Source organism: Octopus bimaculoides, chromosome 1, assembly GCF_001194135.2.
Source record: "Octopus bimaculoides isolate UCB-OBI-ISO-001 chromosome 1, ASM119413v2, whole genome shotgun sequence".
Taxonomy (NCBI): Eukaryota; Metazoa; Mollusca; class Cephalopoda; order Octopoda; family Octopodidae; genus Octopus; species Octopus bimaculoides.
Genome location: NC_068981.1, coordinates 158,813,169 through 158,832,120, shown reverse-complemented (window position 1 = coordinate 158,832,120; position 18,952 = coordinate 158,813,169). Strand labels below are relative to the sequence as shown.

General features: G+C 31.9%; 2 protein-coding genes across 6 annotated transcripts in view; one reads left to right on the top strand and one right to left on the bottom strand.

Moving 5' to 3' along the window:
* The window catches only part of LOC106882875 (transmembrane protein 104), a 73,256-nt gene extending 67,592 nt beyond the window's left edge, over positions 1-5,664 (top strand). For all 4 annotated transcript variants that reach the window (XM_052972180.1, XM_052972172.1, XM_052972183.1 and 1 more), the window contains exons 8-10: positions 478-577; positions 1,284-1,377; positions 3,591-5,664. In XM_052972180.1, coding sequence (XP_052828140.1) covers positions 478-577; positions 1,284-1,377; positions 3,591-4,357 — 961 coding nt within the window. In that variant the 3' untranslated portion in view covers positions 4,358-5,664. The remainder of the gene's footprint in view (positions 1-477; positions 578-1,283; positions 1,378-3,590) is intronic.
* Positions 5,665-9,608: 3,944 nt separating this feature from the next.
* LOC106882874 (phosphatidylinositol N-acetylglucosaminyltransferase subunit C) overlaps positions 9,609-18,952 on the bottom strand; it is a 10,407-nt gene continuing 1,063 nt past the window's right edge. The window contains exons 2-8 of one of the 2 annotated variants that reach the window (XR_001411041.2): positions 18,067-18,136; positions 16,986-17,137; positions 15,842-16,010; positions 13,910-14,057; positions 12,354-12,520; positions 11,742-11,887; positions 9,609-10,182 (exon numbers count right to left, since the gene is read on the bottom strand). Coding sequence is in view for 1 of the 2 variants with exons in the window: in XM_014933677.2 (XP_014789163.1) it covers positions 11,818-11,887; positions 12,354-12,520; positions 13,910-14,057; positions 15,842-16,010; positions 16,986-17,137; positions 18,067-18,136 (776 nt within the window). In the remaining variant the exon portion in view is untranslated. Of the gene's footprint in view, positions 11,888-12,353; positions 12,521-13,909; positions 14,058-15,841; positions 16,011-16,985; positions 17,138-18,066; positions 18,137-18,952 lie in introns of both variants that reach the window. The other variant, XM_014933677.2, reaches the window with a different exon arrangement.

The following is an 18,952-nucleotide window of genomic DNA, read 5'->3' as shown; positions in this document are numbered from 1 at the left end:
TGAATGCTAAAAGGTTAAACCTGGTTGATATTGCTAAATATTTTCAGAGAGGACCTAAATTGGTGCTTCTCATTTTTAAACCACTGATGATTATAAATTGAAGGTGTATATTTCTCTTATGCCTGTTTAAAGTTTCACAAAGTCAAGAATTGTTAGAAATTGATGGTGACATTTTAATTTTGTTGCTTTTTTTTTTTATCTTTCATACTTGCTTGAGATGCAAGAATTAACATTTTTACTCACTTGACTTTTTCTTTTAATACGATGATTCTGATTAATGCAGATATCAAATTTCCCTCATAAAATTCTGATTAATCTAAGAGTAATGCACTTGTTCTAAATGCCATCCAATGAGATCAAACCTAAAACCATGTAGTAGCAAAGCAAACTCCTTAACCACAGAACCATGTCTGTATTATGTGTGTATGTTAAAATTTACAAAAGGTTTTTATTATATTTATGTAATTAATATTTCAGCACCACCAACTTAACAGACACTAATAGAACTGTAAGTGATGATGACATCTGCTGGCCAGGATCTGATATCTCTCGGAAGAATGCTTACCGTATTTTTATTGTATGTACTTTTTTTCTCACCTTTTTTCAATGAAGGTTTTTAAAATGATGTAACTTTTCATCATTTATATTATTTTCTTATTTAACTATAAGGCCTTATATTTTATATGAGAGAGGAGAATATGTAACTGTGGAGTGTTCGTACATTTTTCATTATAAATGAAATGAAATCAATCATTAGAATAATGTTAGGAACATTATTTATCAGGAGTGTATCCCTACTTCATAAAATTAGCCACAAGACCTCATTTATAGAAGAGAAATATAAATGAGGTCTTGTGGCAAATTTTATGGACTAGAGATACCCTCTTGGTAAATAATGTTCCTAACAATATTCTAATATTGTTTTTTATTCTTTTACCCATTTCAGTCATTAGACTGTAATAATGCTGGGGCACTACCTTGAAGGGTTTTAGTTGAACAAATCAATCCCAGTACTTCATTTTTTTAAAGTCTGGTCCTTATTCTTTCAGACACTTTAGTTGAACTGCTAAGTTACAGGGTTTTTTTTTTTTAAAGACATTAGTGACAACATTTAAAACAACTACAATAGTTATATATTAAAGTTGGTCACATGTACAACTGCAAAAATATTCCTTCTAAGCAGCAATATGTATTGCTTCCATAAAAACAATGGCCTGAAATTTTTAGAGAAGCAAATATTACCATCTGTGCTATCCTAAATATGTGATTTTTGTGTATTTCAGGTTGTATTTGCTTTAGTTTTGGGTCCATTTACCTTTTTTAATGTTCAAAAAACCGGATATCTTCAGGTTTTTACCTCAGTCTTTCGATGGACAGGTAAGATTATTTTTTTGTTAATTTTGATCTGTTGTAATATTTCTTGTAAAATGTTAAACAACTGTAATCCACCTACAAAGGCCATGAGTTTTGGAGCTGACACCAATTATATATTATTTCAGATGGATGTTGAATACTTTTCTGTTCTGTTATTTAGAGAATAAATGGCAGCACCTATTTATTGAATCCCAGATTAATGGGGTTGTTGTTGCTTTTTATGTTTAGCCTCAAATCAATTCTGATTGAACAGACATATGATCAGAGACATCCAGCTGTAACTATCCTGTCTTTTCCCTGAGTATAGGAAATATAAGAGACCATAATATCTGATGGTATGATGTGATTTAAGGGAGATTTTGCTGCTATTTCTATAGTACATTGAGCAATCACAGAGTGACACTTTTGCTGGCTTAAAACTGGAGAGGTTAAAGTAGTTGCTGTACAGATAGAACATCTGTATGTTGAAACCTGATTGGAATACATGGGTGAGGAGATAATTCAAAAGTATACATCTCTGCTGTGGAGCTTCCACAGTGAGATCTCATTTCCAAATATCCATCTCTGAACCTAAGCATCTGTTAATGAATGAATTTTTGACAATTAACCAGATCTCTATTTTTATGAGGTCATGAATGCTTGGGTATATGGCAGCAGCACTGTCCCATATATATGAACAGGACTCCAATGTTTCAAAGGCTACTACTTGTAGAGAATATGAGGATTTTCATAAGGTGCTATCTTTGTGTTGTTCAAAGATACTAGATTATCATGTTACCATTGAAGAATGTTTTCAAGATCACTATTTAAAGAAGCAATGCAGGATTGGATCAGTGTTAGGTGTCTATGTTGCATGAAGATGACACCTCTATGTAGGAAGTTAAGGAGTGAAAAGTATCTGAAAATTTCTAACTCTGAGCTCAGTAATTCAATGACTAAAGCCCTGTAATTTTGTCAAGTACAATAGAATATCACTCCCATAATTTTGAGCAAAGAACCTTTTACATGATTACATAACTTGTCAGAAATAGCAGCAAAATCTCACCCTACCAATTTATATAAAGATAGGACACATATAATTCATCATACCCCTGAAAATGGTTAATGTGTATGTTTGGTTGGGGCTGACCTGGGCTAAATGATTTCTCTAGTGTGATACTGAAATTAACATTTTAAAAACCTAAAAATTTTGAAGAACCATCCAAATTTAGGATAGAATATAACATGAGATCATTAGATACAAGATGACAGTCTCTTGTAGTCTGAGAAAGACAGTTCTGTAATTTCTTGCTGAACAACCTGCACAAAGGATTTGTTTAGTGATCAAATGTATATATTGTACATTAGCTCACTACCTCCAGTAAATTGATGTTTCCTGAGCAGGTGCACAGTGTACCACATGTCAGGTGCTGAAGTGATCGCAGAACATTGTGAGAGGAAGTGTTTTGCTCAAGAACACAATGTGCCACTCGGTCCAAGAACTAGACCCATGATCTCATCATGGTAAGTGCAACACCCTAACCACTTGGCCATGAACCTTCATGATTGTGAAATATATTACAAAAGCAAGTTTCATAGGTCAGACAATGAATAATGAACATATCTGGAAGATCATGCACTTCAGTTTTGTCCAACTCTTGCTTGTGTGAAGAAAAAAAAACGATCAAACCAAAGATGATGATGACTGTCACTTCAATGTTTCTTGTTTAGTATTTGCTATGATTATATGACTCATATTCCACTGAACTACGTTCTAAATAAAATTGCTCAAAATTATCTCCGTTTGGTATACGAATGCTCATCTGCTTAGAACATTATAAACCTATTTTGAAAATAAAATATTATCTGCTTAAAAATATAAAACTTGTAAAATTATGGAAATGAATGAATTTTCTGTTTTGACATTTTAGACACTAGGATTTTGTGAAGCTATATTATATAAGCATAACTTAATAGCTTAGAATTGTTTAGCATGTGTATCTCCATTTTAGAATAAGTACACTGTCTCTGCATATTGTAAGAGGTAACTGAAAATGTTTACTACAAAGAAGAATCTGGCCATGAGACCCTGCCTAAAAGAAAGCCCACCAAACTCATGCAGGCATGGAAAATCAGTTGCTTAACAATGATAGTAAGCATTGAAGTATTCCTTTTAGTCTATTTAAAAATATCATTTCTCTTCTAATTTGTTCTTATTTCTTTCAATTGTTTTGCAGCATTTACTATTATGGTTGTACTGACTGCTATTCGATTAGGCCACGGTGAAGGGAAAGGCCATCCACCAATTTTTAACTTTTCCGGAATTCCAAATCTGTTTGGTGTATGTGTGTACTCATTCATGTGTCATCACTCCCTCCCATCATTAGTGACACCAATCAAGAACAAAAACCAGATTTTCAATCTTCTAGCAGCAGACTACTTCTTAATTTTACTTTTCTATGCCTTGCTATCATTTACAGCCATTTTTGCATTTGATAATATTAATGATGTCTACACACTAAATTTCTTCCCAAATTCAAACAGTGATTCACAACAGTTAATAACTGACAGTAAATTTCTCCAATATTTCCTCCTTCTTTTTCCTGTGTTTACACTCAGTACAAATTTCCCAATTATAGCTGTTACACTTCGGAACAATTTGAAAACATTGTTTTTTAATCCCGAGAAACCATACCATTGGTTTATAGATAGAATCTTCTTCCCATTGCTTGCTATCATACCGCCTTTGATTATAGCTATCATCACAGATGAAGTAGAATTCCTCGTTGGAATTACAGGTTCCTATGCTGGCAGTGGAATTCAGTATATCGTTCCAGCTTTGTTAGTATATTTTGCTCGTAAAGAAGAATTTCTAACAATTAACCCTTTACCTAAAAACAAAATGTCTATGTTCAAAAGTAAATATTGGGTGTGGTTTGTAATGGTTTGGTCAGCTTTTTGTTTAATTTTTGTTACTGCAAATCATGTCATTTTAAAATCTTGATATTATGGATATTTATCAAACAGGTGAAGAAAAAGTTCCTCTTCAATAAGAGTCTAGCAACAGAAGACTTTTAGTATAAAAGAACAAGCTATAACTTATAGATCTGTTTCGCTGATGTTTTATCACACATTAAATATTTGAAGGGAAAGAAAATTACAAATATGTTATGACCAATTTTATTTAAACTATTTTATCTATGAAGAACAAACCTATTTTTAAGAACAATAACACAGGTGAAGTTATCTAGGAAGTATCAATTGATGATGCATGTGGACTTTATAGTTACAGCTTCTAAAAGATCTGAATACTCAATTACTTTAAAAATTCTTAAAAGAGATTACACCTTGTATATTGCTAGATTTTAAGATTCCTAACTTTTAGAGCAAGCAACAAAAGCAGACTAACAATACTGACATTTTAATCATTTAAAAAATGTTTATTTAAAAAAAAAAAATCTTTGCTTTAGGTATAAAAATCAATTTTGAAACGGGTATGTGATTGTTATAATCAACCTCAGTGTCTTACTATGACTGATTTTATCATTACTAGAAGTGGAGAAAGACAAAACCAAAGTCTAATTTCAGCTTTGAATCACCAAAGATGAAATTACTGTATCTAAGTTGGTGCTCCATATTGGAGATTTTGATTATTATAAACTAGCTACTGTCATAAAGATAGTGATTAGAAAGGATTAGAATGCTCCTAAATATTAATTATTTCTTGGGGAATTGAGATTTTTAAAATAAAGATTTTTGAATTATATTTATCACTTTATACATTTTTTTTCAATCTCTGAATTATGAGACATACTGAATACAATACCCACTCAAAAATTGATGCTTGTAAATGTTTGGTTAAATGGTTTCAAAGTAAGGCAACATCAAATTAATTGGCCAAAATATTTTTTTATACATATATATAATTAATGTTTAGTGAATTCTGAACAGGTATTTTACAAGTATAAATCTAACATTTAAATCTGCTTCAGAGAAGAGGGAAATAAGTTTTTCACAGTAGCTAAATGATATCAAATATTTTGATTTCATTTGAATTACAAAAAACAGGATTCCCTAATCACAAAGTGGCAGTAGGTTTTACTCCTTATAAATTTAAATTCACCGTTTCCAATAAGTTATTACTGTGATTTACAAACAACTATTTCTTATATCACCATCCATCCACAAATGTGAATCCTAGAATTTGGGATATTTCTTTCATTCGTTCTTGTCATACTTTTCTAATAACATACAGTTTTACAATGACAAATTTTTTGATTCATATATTTTAATAAAACTGAAAAAACTGGATTTCCAAGTATTACTCTTTTATTTTTAATAATACACAGATCAAAATTGTAATTGTTTTATTTCCGAGAGATAAGAAAATATAAAAGATATGTGTGCCAACAAATGATTTAGTGTTAATGAATGATTTTTAAAATTTTGAAAACTTCAATAATAAATAAAATTTAAAAAGATTTCATTAGCAGTATATATTAATGTAAAAAGTCTCTCAATGATAAACAATAACAAAAATAACAATATTCTCTTTTTTATTTTAAATAAATTAAAAATTGAAAATTTAACTAGTTTCTCTTTGAGCAAATTTTAACTGAAATATTTCTCTTGAGCAAATTTTCAACGTCTTTAGTAAACTGAAAAAACAACTCAGTTTATATGAAATTATACATAACTTTTTCACTGTTTAAACAATGGCTGGTGCTAGAAATATTGGTTTCAAATTTTAGCACAAAACCAGCAATTTCAGGAGAGAGGTAAATCAGTTACACTGACCCCAGAGCTCAACTGGTACTTATTTTATTGACCACAAAAGGATGAAAGGCAAAGTCGACCATGGCAGAATTTGAACCCAGAACACATAGATAGGTAAAATGCTTAGCAGCATTTTGTCTAACTTGCTAATGATTCTGCCAGCTCATCGCCTGAAATTGGTGCTAGAAATATTGAACAAAGACAAGTTCTAGTCTCAAATGTAGCAAAATCTACCAATACTCTTTTAGAAGAGTGAAATGATAAACTAATTTTTAAAATGTTTAAATACACCAACAGTAAAAATCAGAAGTATCAATTTTTAACATTAGCGTAAAGCTATGAATTTTTGGAAACAGCACAGTCAACTAAATCAACTCCAGTTTACTATTCGTACTTGCTTTGACTTTTGAAGGATTTGAACTCAGAACAAAGTGATATAACTAAATATCAAAGGACCTTTTTCTAACTCTATGAATTCTTCTAATCCCCAACCTCTAGAAATCTAGATTGTGTCTAGAAATATTCTAGACACAGAAGGCCACATCCATTTGTGACCTTGCATCAATATTTCTAGTGGCACAAGGTTACAAATGCTTGTGGGAGGGAAGATATAGAGTATTCAACCACTATTTTTTTTCTCCACTCATTGGAAGATGAGAGGAAAAGCAGGCTCTAGTAAGATTTGAACACAGAATGTGACGATAAAATTAAATCATATAAAACATTTAGTCCTTACAACTCTATTAAAAAGTCAAACCAATTTAAACTGCACTAAACCAAAATTGAAATGAATAATATTCCACATGTTTCAGGACATGATTTGCAAATAAATTACATGCATCAAATGATGAAATGTGTTCTTTTTACATTGCCTTCATTATATTTAAGAGGTAGCAGCAGCTTCAGTGTAACAACAGCATAAGTGAAGCAAAATTACTAAAATTAGGTTGAAAATTGGGCTCACCTGGAGCTCATCAGTGCTTAGATTAAAAGGTGTGAGATTGCTCTGATCATTGGAAAGATCATCAGTAAATCTCAACAACATTCACCGAAATATTTGAAGAAAAATCTGATTGACTCCCCTTGATTACTTTACAAGAAAAGTTCATGTGCAATTTAAGTACAACAGTTTCAAAAACGAAGTTTAGATAAATTCAACAATGTAAATAACAATCATCATCATCATCATCATCGTTTAACGTCCGCTTTCCATGCTAGCATGGGTTGGACGATTTGACTGAGGACTGGTGAAACCGGATGGCAACACCAGGCTCCAATCTAATTTGGCAGAGTTTCTACAGCTGGATGCCCTTCAAACAAAATTCACATCACATTGCCATAGAAACAATAGTAAATTTTAAAGAATAAAAAATTTAATCCAAGATTTAAAAGTCAGAGCACAAGTAAGATTGAAAATATGAATAAAATTTAAAATAGAGCCAAATCAAGATATGTACTTAACTTAAACCAGTTGGCACTACCTTAATCATTAACTTATAAATGGAGACCATGTTCTAAAGAATGAACTTTAATATTAGAATTGAATAATTCATATTTCACTCGAAGATGACCTCACCATGCCAAGGGGTCTGAACTCTCAACAGAGTTGCAAGGTTTACTAAGTAATTTTTTCGACATCATAATTAATGAATATGTTTCTTTTTTTTTTTTCATTTTTTGAAATCCTTACTCATAAGCACATTTCTGAGGATGTATCTAATCAGCAAAAAAAAAAAAAAGCAAAAATAAGCTACAAAGATCATTACTTCTTTTGATACATGTCACAAATTTACCAAAACTTTTAGAAGTGTTTGCTTTACAAGCAACTACTTCAGATTGGGATTTCATTCACATTATAAAGATTCTTGATAACATGTTTACTGAAAAAATATATTTCAATAACCATGTGACAAATCTTGAAAAAACTAGTACCAGTATCAAATTCTACATCAATATAGACTTTCATCAGCCTCACTAGACCCAAGGCATCCAGCTTCTTGGAAGATTGAGTAGATTCAACGAGTTGACCAGGTTGATGGATTTTTTTTCTTTTTCAAAAGGGAGAGCAGATTATAAAATTGTTAATTTCCAGAGATAAGAAATCTAGAGTTGTCTCATCTAGAACAATTAAAATAGGAGGCAACAATAGTGAATTTTCAGTAAAACATGACTTTTCATATACTGAAGTATAAAAAAAGTGATGTTAGAAATTTCCAACATAAAAATATTATGAATAATTTTTACTGTTGCACCAGACAGAAAATAGCATTGGTTATTATGTACTAATATAAAAAATTAAAACCATTTGTTGAATCTTGTAGTACACCACAAAAATCAATTGAATCAAGAAGAATGATAGTTTCTAATGTTGAAATATTGTTTTCTTTGAACTAAGCAGTCATTTTTGGTTAAGAGGATGTATTATCAGTTAAATTAAATCCAGTATATTACTGGTGGTTATTTTTAGCAAAACTCAAATGAACAACAAATTTAACATTTGCAGGATTTGAACTCAGAATAAAATACCAAAATAATATTGACAGCCAATATCATAGCCATCTTTATCATTATTATTAGTATCAAATATTGGTGAGTAGAGCAGCAGCAGAAATATATGTCTTCACAACACAACTAAGGCAATGGTTAAAACATGAAACATATTTGGCTGCTGCCAAATATAGCACTAATGAAAAAATATTGCATGTAGCCTTCTCAGATGTATCAGGAAATCAAAGGCCAATTGTTAATACTAAAAAATAATATCTGCTGTTAATAAACAGAATCTATATCTTAACTTGCCTATTAGTAGATTGCCAGCTAATTATTGAAACTTTTCTCTGAGTCACAGAGCAGATTTTGTAGACATAATTTTTGCTATGTGTCAACTGCAAGAAAAAGCCAAAAAGCACAAGCCCCTACATCTCTTGTTTTATGATCTGGCAAAATCTTTCCATAGGATATGCATAAAATACCGTGGAAAATACTTCAGAAACTTAGCATTCCATTGAAATTTTTTGCCATAATTCAAAATAACGTAAAAGCATCCAACCAATATTATAGCCATCTTTTACAACAAATTGAAGTGTTAAGTGCTATCAAATGAATTGACATGGCTAGCATTTAAGGTGAAAACTGTTGTGAAGCTACAGAACATACTTGCACCGACCCCCTTTTCACTATACCTTTGTGATATTCATTTGATTGTTGTAAACGAAAATGAGTCTTCTTCACAAGTAGAAAAAGCAAGTATGACACAGGTGTCTTCAATCAAAGCTAATTTTTGTTGATGTATAAACCTCAATGAACACCATTTCAGGAATGCAGATGTTAATTCTGAATCCAAACATGACCAAAATTACTTCTAACAAATAAGTGATTTAAGCCTAATGATTAGCATGACTTAGAAATCTGTATCAATTCCCTCCAAGATCCCCACAACAAAACATCACAATAACTGTCAACAACAATCCAAACAGGTCTCCTGCTTTCTATAACTTGGTTCCATTTTAATCTTCAAATACAACCACTGACAAAATCAACAACAGGATATGTGCGGCCCATACTCCATATAGAATAGTTTATCAAAGAGTTTTCAAGGACCTCAAACTCAAAACTACCACCAACCTGTCTGTTAAGAAGTCTATGTCTTGCAAGTGTAGAGAAGTGTGTTGATAACTACTGCTTGGTACACCAAATTGTCTGCATACCAAGCGGTAGTTATCAGCACACTTCTTTATGCTTGCAAGACATCAACTTCTTAATGAATAGTTCCATCAAAACGTTTCTCAGCACTAGGTATTAATTAGGAATAAAAGACCAACACCAATATCCTACAACAAGCAAAAATTGCAAGCATCAAAACAATGATCATGAGACATCAACTCAGCTGCATTGGATATATTCAAAGGATGAATAATAATTGACTCTTCAAAGATTATATTAATTCTGAACTGGTGACAGGAAAGCGTCATCTTGGAAGACCATAACTGAAGTTCAGAGACATCTTGAAGTGAAACCTCACACTCTGTGACATCCAGCCAAAACAGTTCAAAACTGTTGCAAAGGAAAGAGAAAAAAAGAAAGTCTGTTATTTGGGCTACAAATTATTTGAACAAGACAAAAAAGACAGGAAGCACCAGAAATATCAGATGAGAAAAGACTGGCCACTATCAGTGATAAACTACCAATGATCCCATGCAGAGAATAGTATCAATCTGAATCTCTACAGATGCCTGAAAGCCTCTGTTAGAAGACAAAACAAAATTGTAGTCGACAGGAGAATTTCTGAGATCAATAAAGTCCACAATGTCATACAGAGAAAAAGCTGGCAAACTTTTTTCCTAGTTCATTTGATCATTTCGTGGAACCTCAGGAAAATTCTGGAAATTTTCCATTTCAGTTTATTGGTGAAGGCAGAGAGACAATCAGCTATTTTAACTCACATTTTGGGCATATACATGTGGAATGTCAAGAACCTTCACAGTGGTGCACTAGCATGACTGCAGCCACATGACTGAAATGAAAAAAAGAATAAATGGTTGAACACTCAACTTCCCTGCCTTCCCAAAAGGCTGCAATGGAAATTTCCCAAAAGTTTTCCTATAATACTAACATCTAGCTAACTCTTTTTAAGCCTAAAGCAGCAACAATCAAGTATTCATTTATTGCTCTTTATTTTAATTATAAACTAAACATTTTAGCTTTATCAATTTACTCCACTATTCTTCTTTCTGAGTTATCCACAACACAATTTTAACAAAAATAGTTATCAATTATTACTTAACCTTCTTTTATCTTCAACTATTTGAACATAATATACAAGATTGTCTAACACTTCAGACTAATGTGAAATGACATCTCAGAACAGCTTTTTACAAATGAAGATAAATATGTAAATGAAATTAAATATATTGCCTTGGATTATTAATTATTTACCAAGGAAAAAATTATATATTCTCTACATACTTTGCCTTTATTTTCCCTGAACAAGATGAACGAATTACACCATGTTATCTGTTGATAAACATTTTGACAATGATTCATTCCAGATAAAGAAACCAATTTCATACCATTGCTGTCCTTAAAGAATCACTCAAACAAGAAACAGGTGGCAATAAAGACAGCATAAGTAAAATCCTCTCAGAAGTTTAAATTCAAGAAGGAAGAGGCAATATCTTGCTATTTATCAAACCTAATCTCTACCTACATAGATTATTCACACTCTTAATACTTAGGATTTCACCAACATAAAATCATTTCTGATGTTAACTGGATCAATCAAGGAAATTGTTCAGGATATTAACAGTGGTGGTGAGCAGTGAAGGATTATTTGACAGATTGATTGTAGAATCTTGATAACTAGTGAGACAATAACGAAAGGGTTAGATTACGATTACCCTTAAGAAGCGACCAAATAAATTAGTTTTGTTTCGTAATGTTAAAGACATGGTCTCTTAAAGTAATTGTTAATCTCAGATATTTCATTATCAACCTTGAAGCAGATACTGATGAAGGATGTTTACAAGTTGATGAGTGACATTCACCCAATCAAAGAGACTTTAGCCAAGTGTTTTTATAGAATCTCAAATTCTTCCTAGTTTATGATTACTTACAGACTTCTGGAACATTTCAGCTTTTAAATATATACATCAACATTGAAAAAAAACTGTTAACTCTTTGGTGAATTTATCAGTTTCTAGTAGCCTTTGGATGTTCTATGCTGTTGATGATGGCTTCATCCCAAGGACCATAAATATTGCTGAAAGAAGAAGAAAAAGTTTATTAAATGCTTATATACTAACAAAACTAAAGTTACTAGGAATCATCTGGCTTTGTTAAAACCTATGTCATTTTGCAGTCCTCTAATATTATATTCATATATAACTTGTACAAGTAAGATATTATTACTAGATAGCTTCCATTAATGATTTACATCAATATCTTCAAATGAAGAGGTAATGCTGTTCTTTCTTAAAAACTTATACATAATTATTGCTTACATTATCCTCTTGTAATGATTTTTTTTAGCTGAATGTTATACTATGCCCCACAAGGAACTCATTCTATTGTAGAATGTATAGTATGATCTAATATGAGACTGAAGCAAGGTATATCTTAAATGATTTTAGAGAAATAATCATGAAACTCTAGACAGCTAAGTAAGTATAAGCAATGAAACAACACGTTTATTTCACCAGAAAAAATATAAAATGCTTAAATCTTACTTCTTAGATGACTGAAGCCTGCAAAGCCATGCTGGACAAGCAAAATTGATCAGGAGATGAACAGTGATAAAAATGGTTGCTCCAAAAGGTGACACAGACCACAATGCTACACTGGCTATCACACCAACTAAAACACTCATTGTATTTTGGCAAATAGAGCCTCTTTTCTGTAAAGATAAACAGCAGAAAAAAAAATTCATTTAAGAATCAAGAAATCAATTAAAAAATAATAATTTAATACTGTCATTTGCATTCATTTTGAATAATTGTAACAGATAAGGTATAGCATATTCTGATGATTATTTTATTGAACCTTGATAGACAATAAGTAAAGCTGACCCTAGTTATACATTGGATCAGAAAAATACTGAACTACATAACATAAAGCATCCAATATAGTATTTTATTACCTTAGCAGCTGGGCAGTGGGACAGATTAGAGACAAATGTTATGTAATCTTCATACAACATACATACCTGGATTTTGTTTGTGCACACCATATAATGCGTATTGAATACATCAAATTATATGTTATATCACAATCTCATAGTAATAGAGTCTTATATCAGTAATACATACGAGAGACTTGAACTATTACTGTTAGTACCATAGAGCCAACTGTCTTTTTACAGCATTGACTATCATCAATGATCCAATTATACAGTTACTGTGTGAACTGGTATTGAGCAACAAAGTTGAATACAACTTACAAAAGTATTATTTCAATTTCCAACACAAGCAGAACATTAATTGCTGATTGTAACAGCAATTGCTAGTGCCATCATTCATAGTATTGGTTTCGAATTTTGGCACAAGGTCAGCAATTTATGGCAATGGGGTAAGTCAATTATATCGACCCCACAGTTGAACTGGTACTTATTTTATTGATCCTGAAAGGACGAAAAGCAAAGTTAACCTTGGTGGAATTTGAACTCAGAATGTAAAGACGAACATTCTGCTAAGCAATTTGCATGCTGGTGATTCTGCCAGCTCACTGTGTTACTATCATTCATAATATTGATTTGTATATAGCAGCTAGCTGCAGGGGTATACATTACTGAATATATACCATATATATTGCATTAATATATATAGTCAGAGAAGTTGAGTAATTCACTCTCAATCTAAAACATGCATCACTCCCATTTCAAGGTTGTGTAATGTAACTGATGAAAGATCATACAGCTATCTAACACTACTTGATCTAATAATGTTTGATAATCTTTCAACTTATATAAAACTTGTAGAACTTTCAACTTATATATAACCACCCAACACGCAATGAGTGACAAAGCAGTTCTACAAATGTTAAAATCAAACAGAATTTATAATTTTGTTCAGTAAACTAATATCTAATAGAAACATTAAGATACTCAAATGAAACTAGAAAAGCTTTTGGAAGAAACTTGTTTTTCAGACTATTCAACTCACATATTAGCAGTGAAAAACTAAAATTAAAATAATGATGCACTCTGCTTATGAAAAGAATTGTTTGTTTAAGCAAAGACAATATATTGCATTCATTAATAAACCAATAAAATCATGCTTTTCATTACCTTTAGCTCTATTCGAAGCATAGGCCACAATGCAAAGATTTCAAGTGCAAAAGTCACAATCGAGAAAGCATGTAAAGGTGTGTGGAGTCTTGATGCTAAACAAACAGCAGCAAAGATAGCTGCATTCAATGACAAAGGACTTGACACACTGTGGAATGAAAATTGAAGTAATAGCAAAATATATATATATATATATATAATAAATAAAACAATGAATCAATACGTTTGTGTATTTGTCTTGCAAGATTCTTGATGTGAAAATGAGTGTTGAAACAAATACTGTTATACTCGGGGATGGTCATTTTTTGCCAATTAAACACATGCACTTTAGTTTAAGTATTATTATTTTTTTTTAGTTTATTTATCTGTCAAAGTTCTTTTGTCACTTTCTGTGACCTCTTCAGTGACCCTCTGACCCATGTGTCTCCTCTTGCTCTGCCTATTCCAAAACGAAATAAAAATTTTGACAAACTAAAAAAAAAAAAATTAATAAAATTAAAGTGAGGATCAAATAAATAGTGCAGATGTTTAATTGGCAAAAGATGTAAGTATAACAATGTATTAATAGATAAAATTTTAAAATTTAAGGACAATGCACATATAAACTTTTTAAGATTAATTCTGTTTAAAGTAGTAATTTTTTTTAATGAGCACTTCATTTAAGAGAGCTAAAATATTAAGGTTTTCAAGGTCTTTATTGAATAGAATTACTGAGTGAAAATATTAAGTTGGAGGGATGAATTACTGGAAGTATGTTGTATCTGCAACCAAGACATTTAGCTCTCAATGGCCTAGTTAATCTAACTTTTAGCAGGTATCATAGGGTGGTATAAAGTACTGCTATGAGTAACAACCCTGTCAAATCGAAGCATTTTATTTAGCTTGCAGTGCTTTCCTGTAGGTACAACATCAAGATGGACTGCACCAAGCTGGCTTGCTGTAGATATATAAAATAAGACTCACCTATCATAAGAAAACCTCAAAACAACTGCAAGTCAATTGATGAAGGTGTTTCTATAAACTAAATACAAGGCTCATTTATCCCATTAACAAATTAATTTAATGAAAGCAATAGTTCTATAGTAAAATGTTTGTATGGTGTTTGATGTCTATATCAAATAATTCAAACAAGGAGAATCCAAAAATGGACAAACTAGCAGGTGACTCATAGTTTGGACTGTTGTGTCCCATAATTACAGAATGAGGATTCAACATTATTTCCATTTCTCTTTGATGTATCTGGTTAAGCTAAAACAAATATAGAGTTTGTTAAAACATTTTCATTTGCTCCATGTGGACCTCATACCCTTTAACAAATTTTTTGCTGGTTCCAACTTTATATTTGAAAGTGGTGTGGAGTCGCAATGGCCCAGTGGTTAGAGCAGCGGACTCGCGGTCATAGGATTGCGGTTTCGATTCCCAGACCGGGTGTTGTGAGTGTTTATTGAGCGAAAACGCCTAAAGCTCCACGAGGCTCCAGCAGGGGATGGTGGAGAAACCTGCTGTACTCTTCCACCACAACTTTCTCTCACTCTTACTTCCTGTTTCTGTTGTGCCTGTAATTCAAAGGGTCAGCTTTGTCACACTGTGTCACGCTGAATATCCCCGAGAACTACGTTAAGGGTACACATGTCTGTGGAGTGCTCAGCCACTTGCACGTTAATTTCACGAGCAGGCTGTTCCGTTGATTGGATCAACTGGAACCCTAGTCGTCATAAGCGACGGAGTGCCAACAACAACAAATTTGAAAGTGGTAAATGTATCACTAGTCTTTCCTACCATAAGAGCAGTGGATGTTATGGATTTTTTCTCATTTTTAATACTTTGGTAATAACAATCTTTGAAAATGCTAACATGTATTACAAAGGAAACAAATTTGTATTACTTGAATTATGTACTATAGAATCACTATTGAAAGTCTCATATACTTACACAGCAGAATGAGGACCATAGTCATGGAAGAGAACATTGGAGAGCAACATTACTGTACTCATGCAATAAATGGTATCTGTACTGATGGTCTGTGTCAAAGATACAAGTACTGGACACAGAATTAAACTGAATGATACAAATATCACAGCTGTCTTCAGATCATCCATTTCTGTAATGGAATAAATTTAGAAATATCCAATATCAAAATGTTCTGTCAAAATTATCTGTTGATAACAACTATTTAAAAGTTAATCAATCATTACAGAAATCTTCATAGGAATGGGTAAATTTTTGAAGTGAAAAATCAAACACTAAATATTTTTCAATAATTTCATACAGCTGGCAGGATTATCACACAGGGCAAAAGGCTTAGCGGTATTTTGCTCATCTTTACATTGTGAGTTCAAATTCTGCCAAGGTCTACTTTGCCTTTCATCATTTCAGGATCAATAAAATAAGTACCAGTTGAGCACTGGGGATGATGTAATCAACTTACCCCTTTCCCCGAGATTGTTGGCCTTGTGCCAAAATCTGAAACCAATAATTTCATAATGTTAGTACCAAGTCTTATTTCATCTAATGCTCTTTACCGTAGTATGTCATGGAAGTTTTATATCTCTCTGTATGAAGTACTTTTACAGTATTCTTTCTCTTGGATATGATGTCAATCTATCACAGATTTTTTGCAAAGGCACTTTTGAGACCAGCTGAGCAAACTAATGAAATCATCACTGCTTGTAAACAGTAGTTTACAATACATCTATTTATGGCCAGGTGGGCTGAACTTTTAAAGGTTAAGTATTTTCTTAAGGACACAACACAGTGTTAGAAACAATGCAATAATTTTTTTCATTTCAACCAGCTGACCACATCTTACTAACTTAAAATAAGATATAGTTTTAGGGGTTAAATAGCAATTAAAATGAAAGTGTGCTTTTCTTAGGTTAGAAAGCAAGAGTTAAATAAAGCCTAATTGAACTTGCACCAATAAAATACAATAAGGGAAAAAAAAATTATGCTGCAGTAGTAATGTGCTATGCAATCCATTTCAATATATTCAACCATAAAAATATACCAACATGGAGAATGATTGTGTAAAATAGCGATAACAAAGAAAATAATGATAAAACAATAATTCACTTACTTGTTCTTTTATTGTCAATTTCTTGTTTGTCATGTATGATAACTTTAATGCAATAACCAATAAGAGTCAAAAGAGAAGAAACAATGAAAAGTACTTGAGGGCTCAACTTTTCTTGATCCATGTATATGAAGACAACAACAAAGATGCAAACACTGAAATAAAAGAGATTTAGGAAAAAAAAAGAAACCAATTGAATTTCCTATTGATTGATTTTATTTTTCTAGCACAACATTCATTTTTGAAGGGGTGAAGTATAGCCTATTGGACTGGCTCAAAAGAAATAGCAAGCAATATAGTTCACAACTAAATTTGAAATGAAGCAGAAAAAAAGGTATTAAATTAAATATTCAAAAACACAGAACCAGGGTTTCTATCACTGCTCTTTCCGACATTTAATATTCCAAGGTTAATTAATGAGGGAGAAAAAATATTGTTTTCTAGCATTGCTTAAGAATTTTTAATTGAATCCTATAAATAAAAATTTAAAGATAAAATAAATAATGGAAAAAGTGATGGTTTGTTGCCAACTTAATGTGGTAGTCCCAGGAAAGGGAAGAATGCTACTGCTATTTAGCCCCAGGAAACATCGTTTCCAGATGGCTATGTGACACAAGCTAACATAGAAATTACTATCAGAATATCTCAAATTAACTTATCAATATATTTAAGTTCCAATGTTGCTAACATGTTTTAACACTAAAAATGGAAGGTAAACAGAGAAAATATTGGTTTTAAATTTTGGCACAAGGTCAGTAATTTTAGGGGTGAGTGCTTAGTTGATTACATCAACCCCAGTACTCAACTGGTATTTATTTTACTGACCCTGAAAGGATGAAAAGCAAAGTGGACCTTGGAGGAATTTGAACTCAGAATGTAAAAAGCTGGAAGAAATACCACTAAGCATTTTATCTGATGTGCAAGCAATTCTGCCAGCTCACCACTTAAACAGAAAAAAATATTAAAACTTGCAAATTGGTGGGGACAAAGTCAATCACGGATACAAAGCTAATGGGAGATGCAAAAAAACTAATGAAAAGGGAGAATGAATGATGTAATTTTTAGTGCAACAATCTCAACATACCTGCACATTTGTTGAGTAAATGTACCTGACTCCTGAGCAGCTCTCCAGTAATCATAGGATCGGATATACACTAAAAATAGAAATAATGATTAATGAAGTATCCACTGCGTTTTTAAGGAATATCCTTCAACAATTATTAATAATTTATAAAATATTTCAATCTATTCATCAATATTATTCAATTCATTTTCACACTTTACATAGATTTTCAGTTATAAACAGTGCTCATGCTGGAGCACTGCCTTCAAGGGTTTTGTTAACATTAACCCAAGTACTTGTTTACCTCCAAGTTAGCGGTGGTTGAGAAAACCTATGATCAAAAGGAATTTAAGGTATGATTATCCCGTCCTGTTTTCAGTATAACAGACCACATTATCTAAAGTGTGTTTTTCTAAGATGGTACGATATGTTTTAAGGAGAGTTGACTTATTTCTAGCAATTTAAATGGGCATGTATGTAAAAGTCCCCTCATTAACTTGAAACCCAGTATTTACTTCAATCAGACATTTATTCAATATCCATAGCATAAAAAATAACACCTGTATACACTCACGCTCACATACACGACAGGCTATCTTTCTGGTTATCAAGTTTCACTTCATAGTAGTTTTACTTTGATCCCTTAACAGGATCAATTTAAATCCTTGACTATTGACTGACTTTGTATCTTATCAAAGAAAAAAAAAAGATAGAGCTTATGATTTAATAACAGTTTGACTCAGCTCTATATTATTAAAAGTTTCGGGTCTTTCTGATTTGGCGGATCAGAAAGATCCAAAGTTTCGTGGGCTCATAAGACGAACCCATCTCGACTTGTTTAACTAAACTTTTTATGATGCCCAGCAAGGCCGCAGTCCAACGAGTGAAACCATATACATATACATAT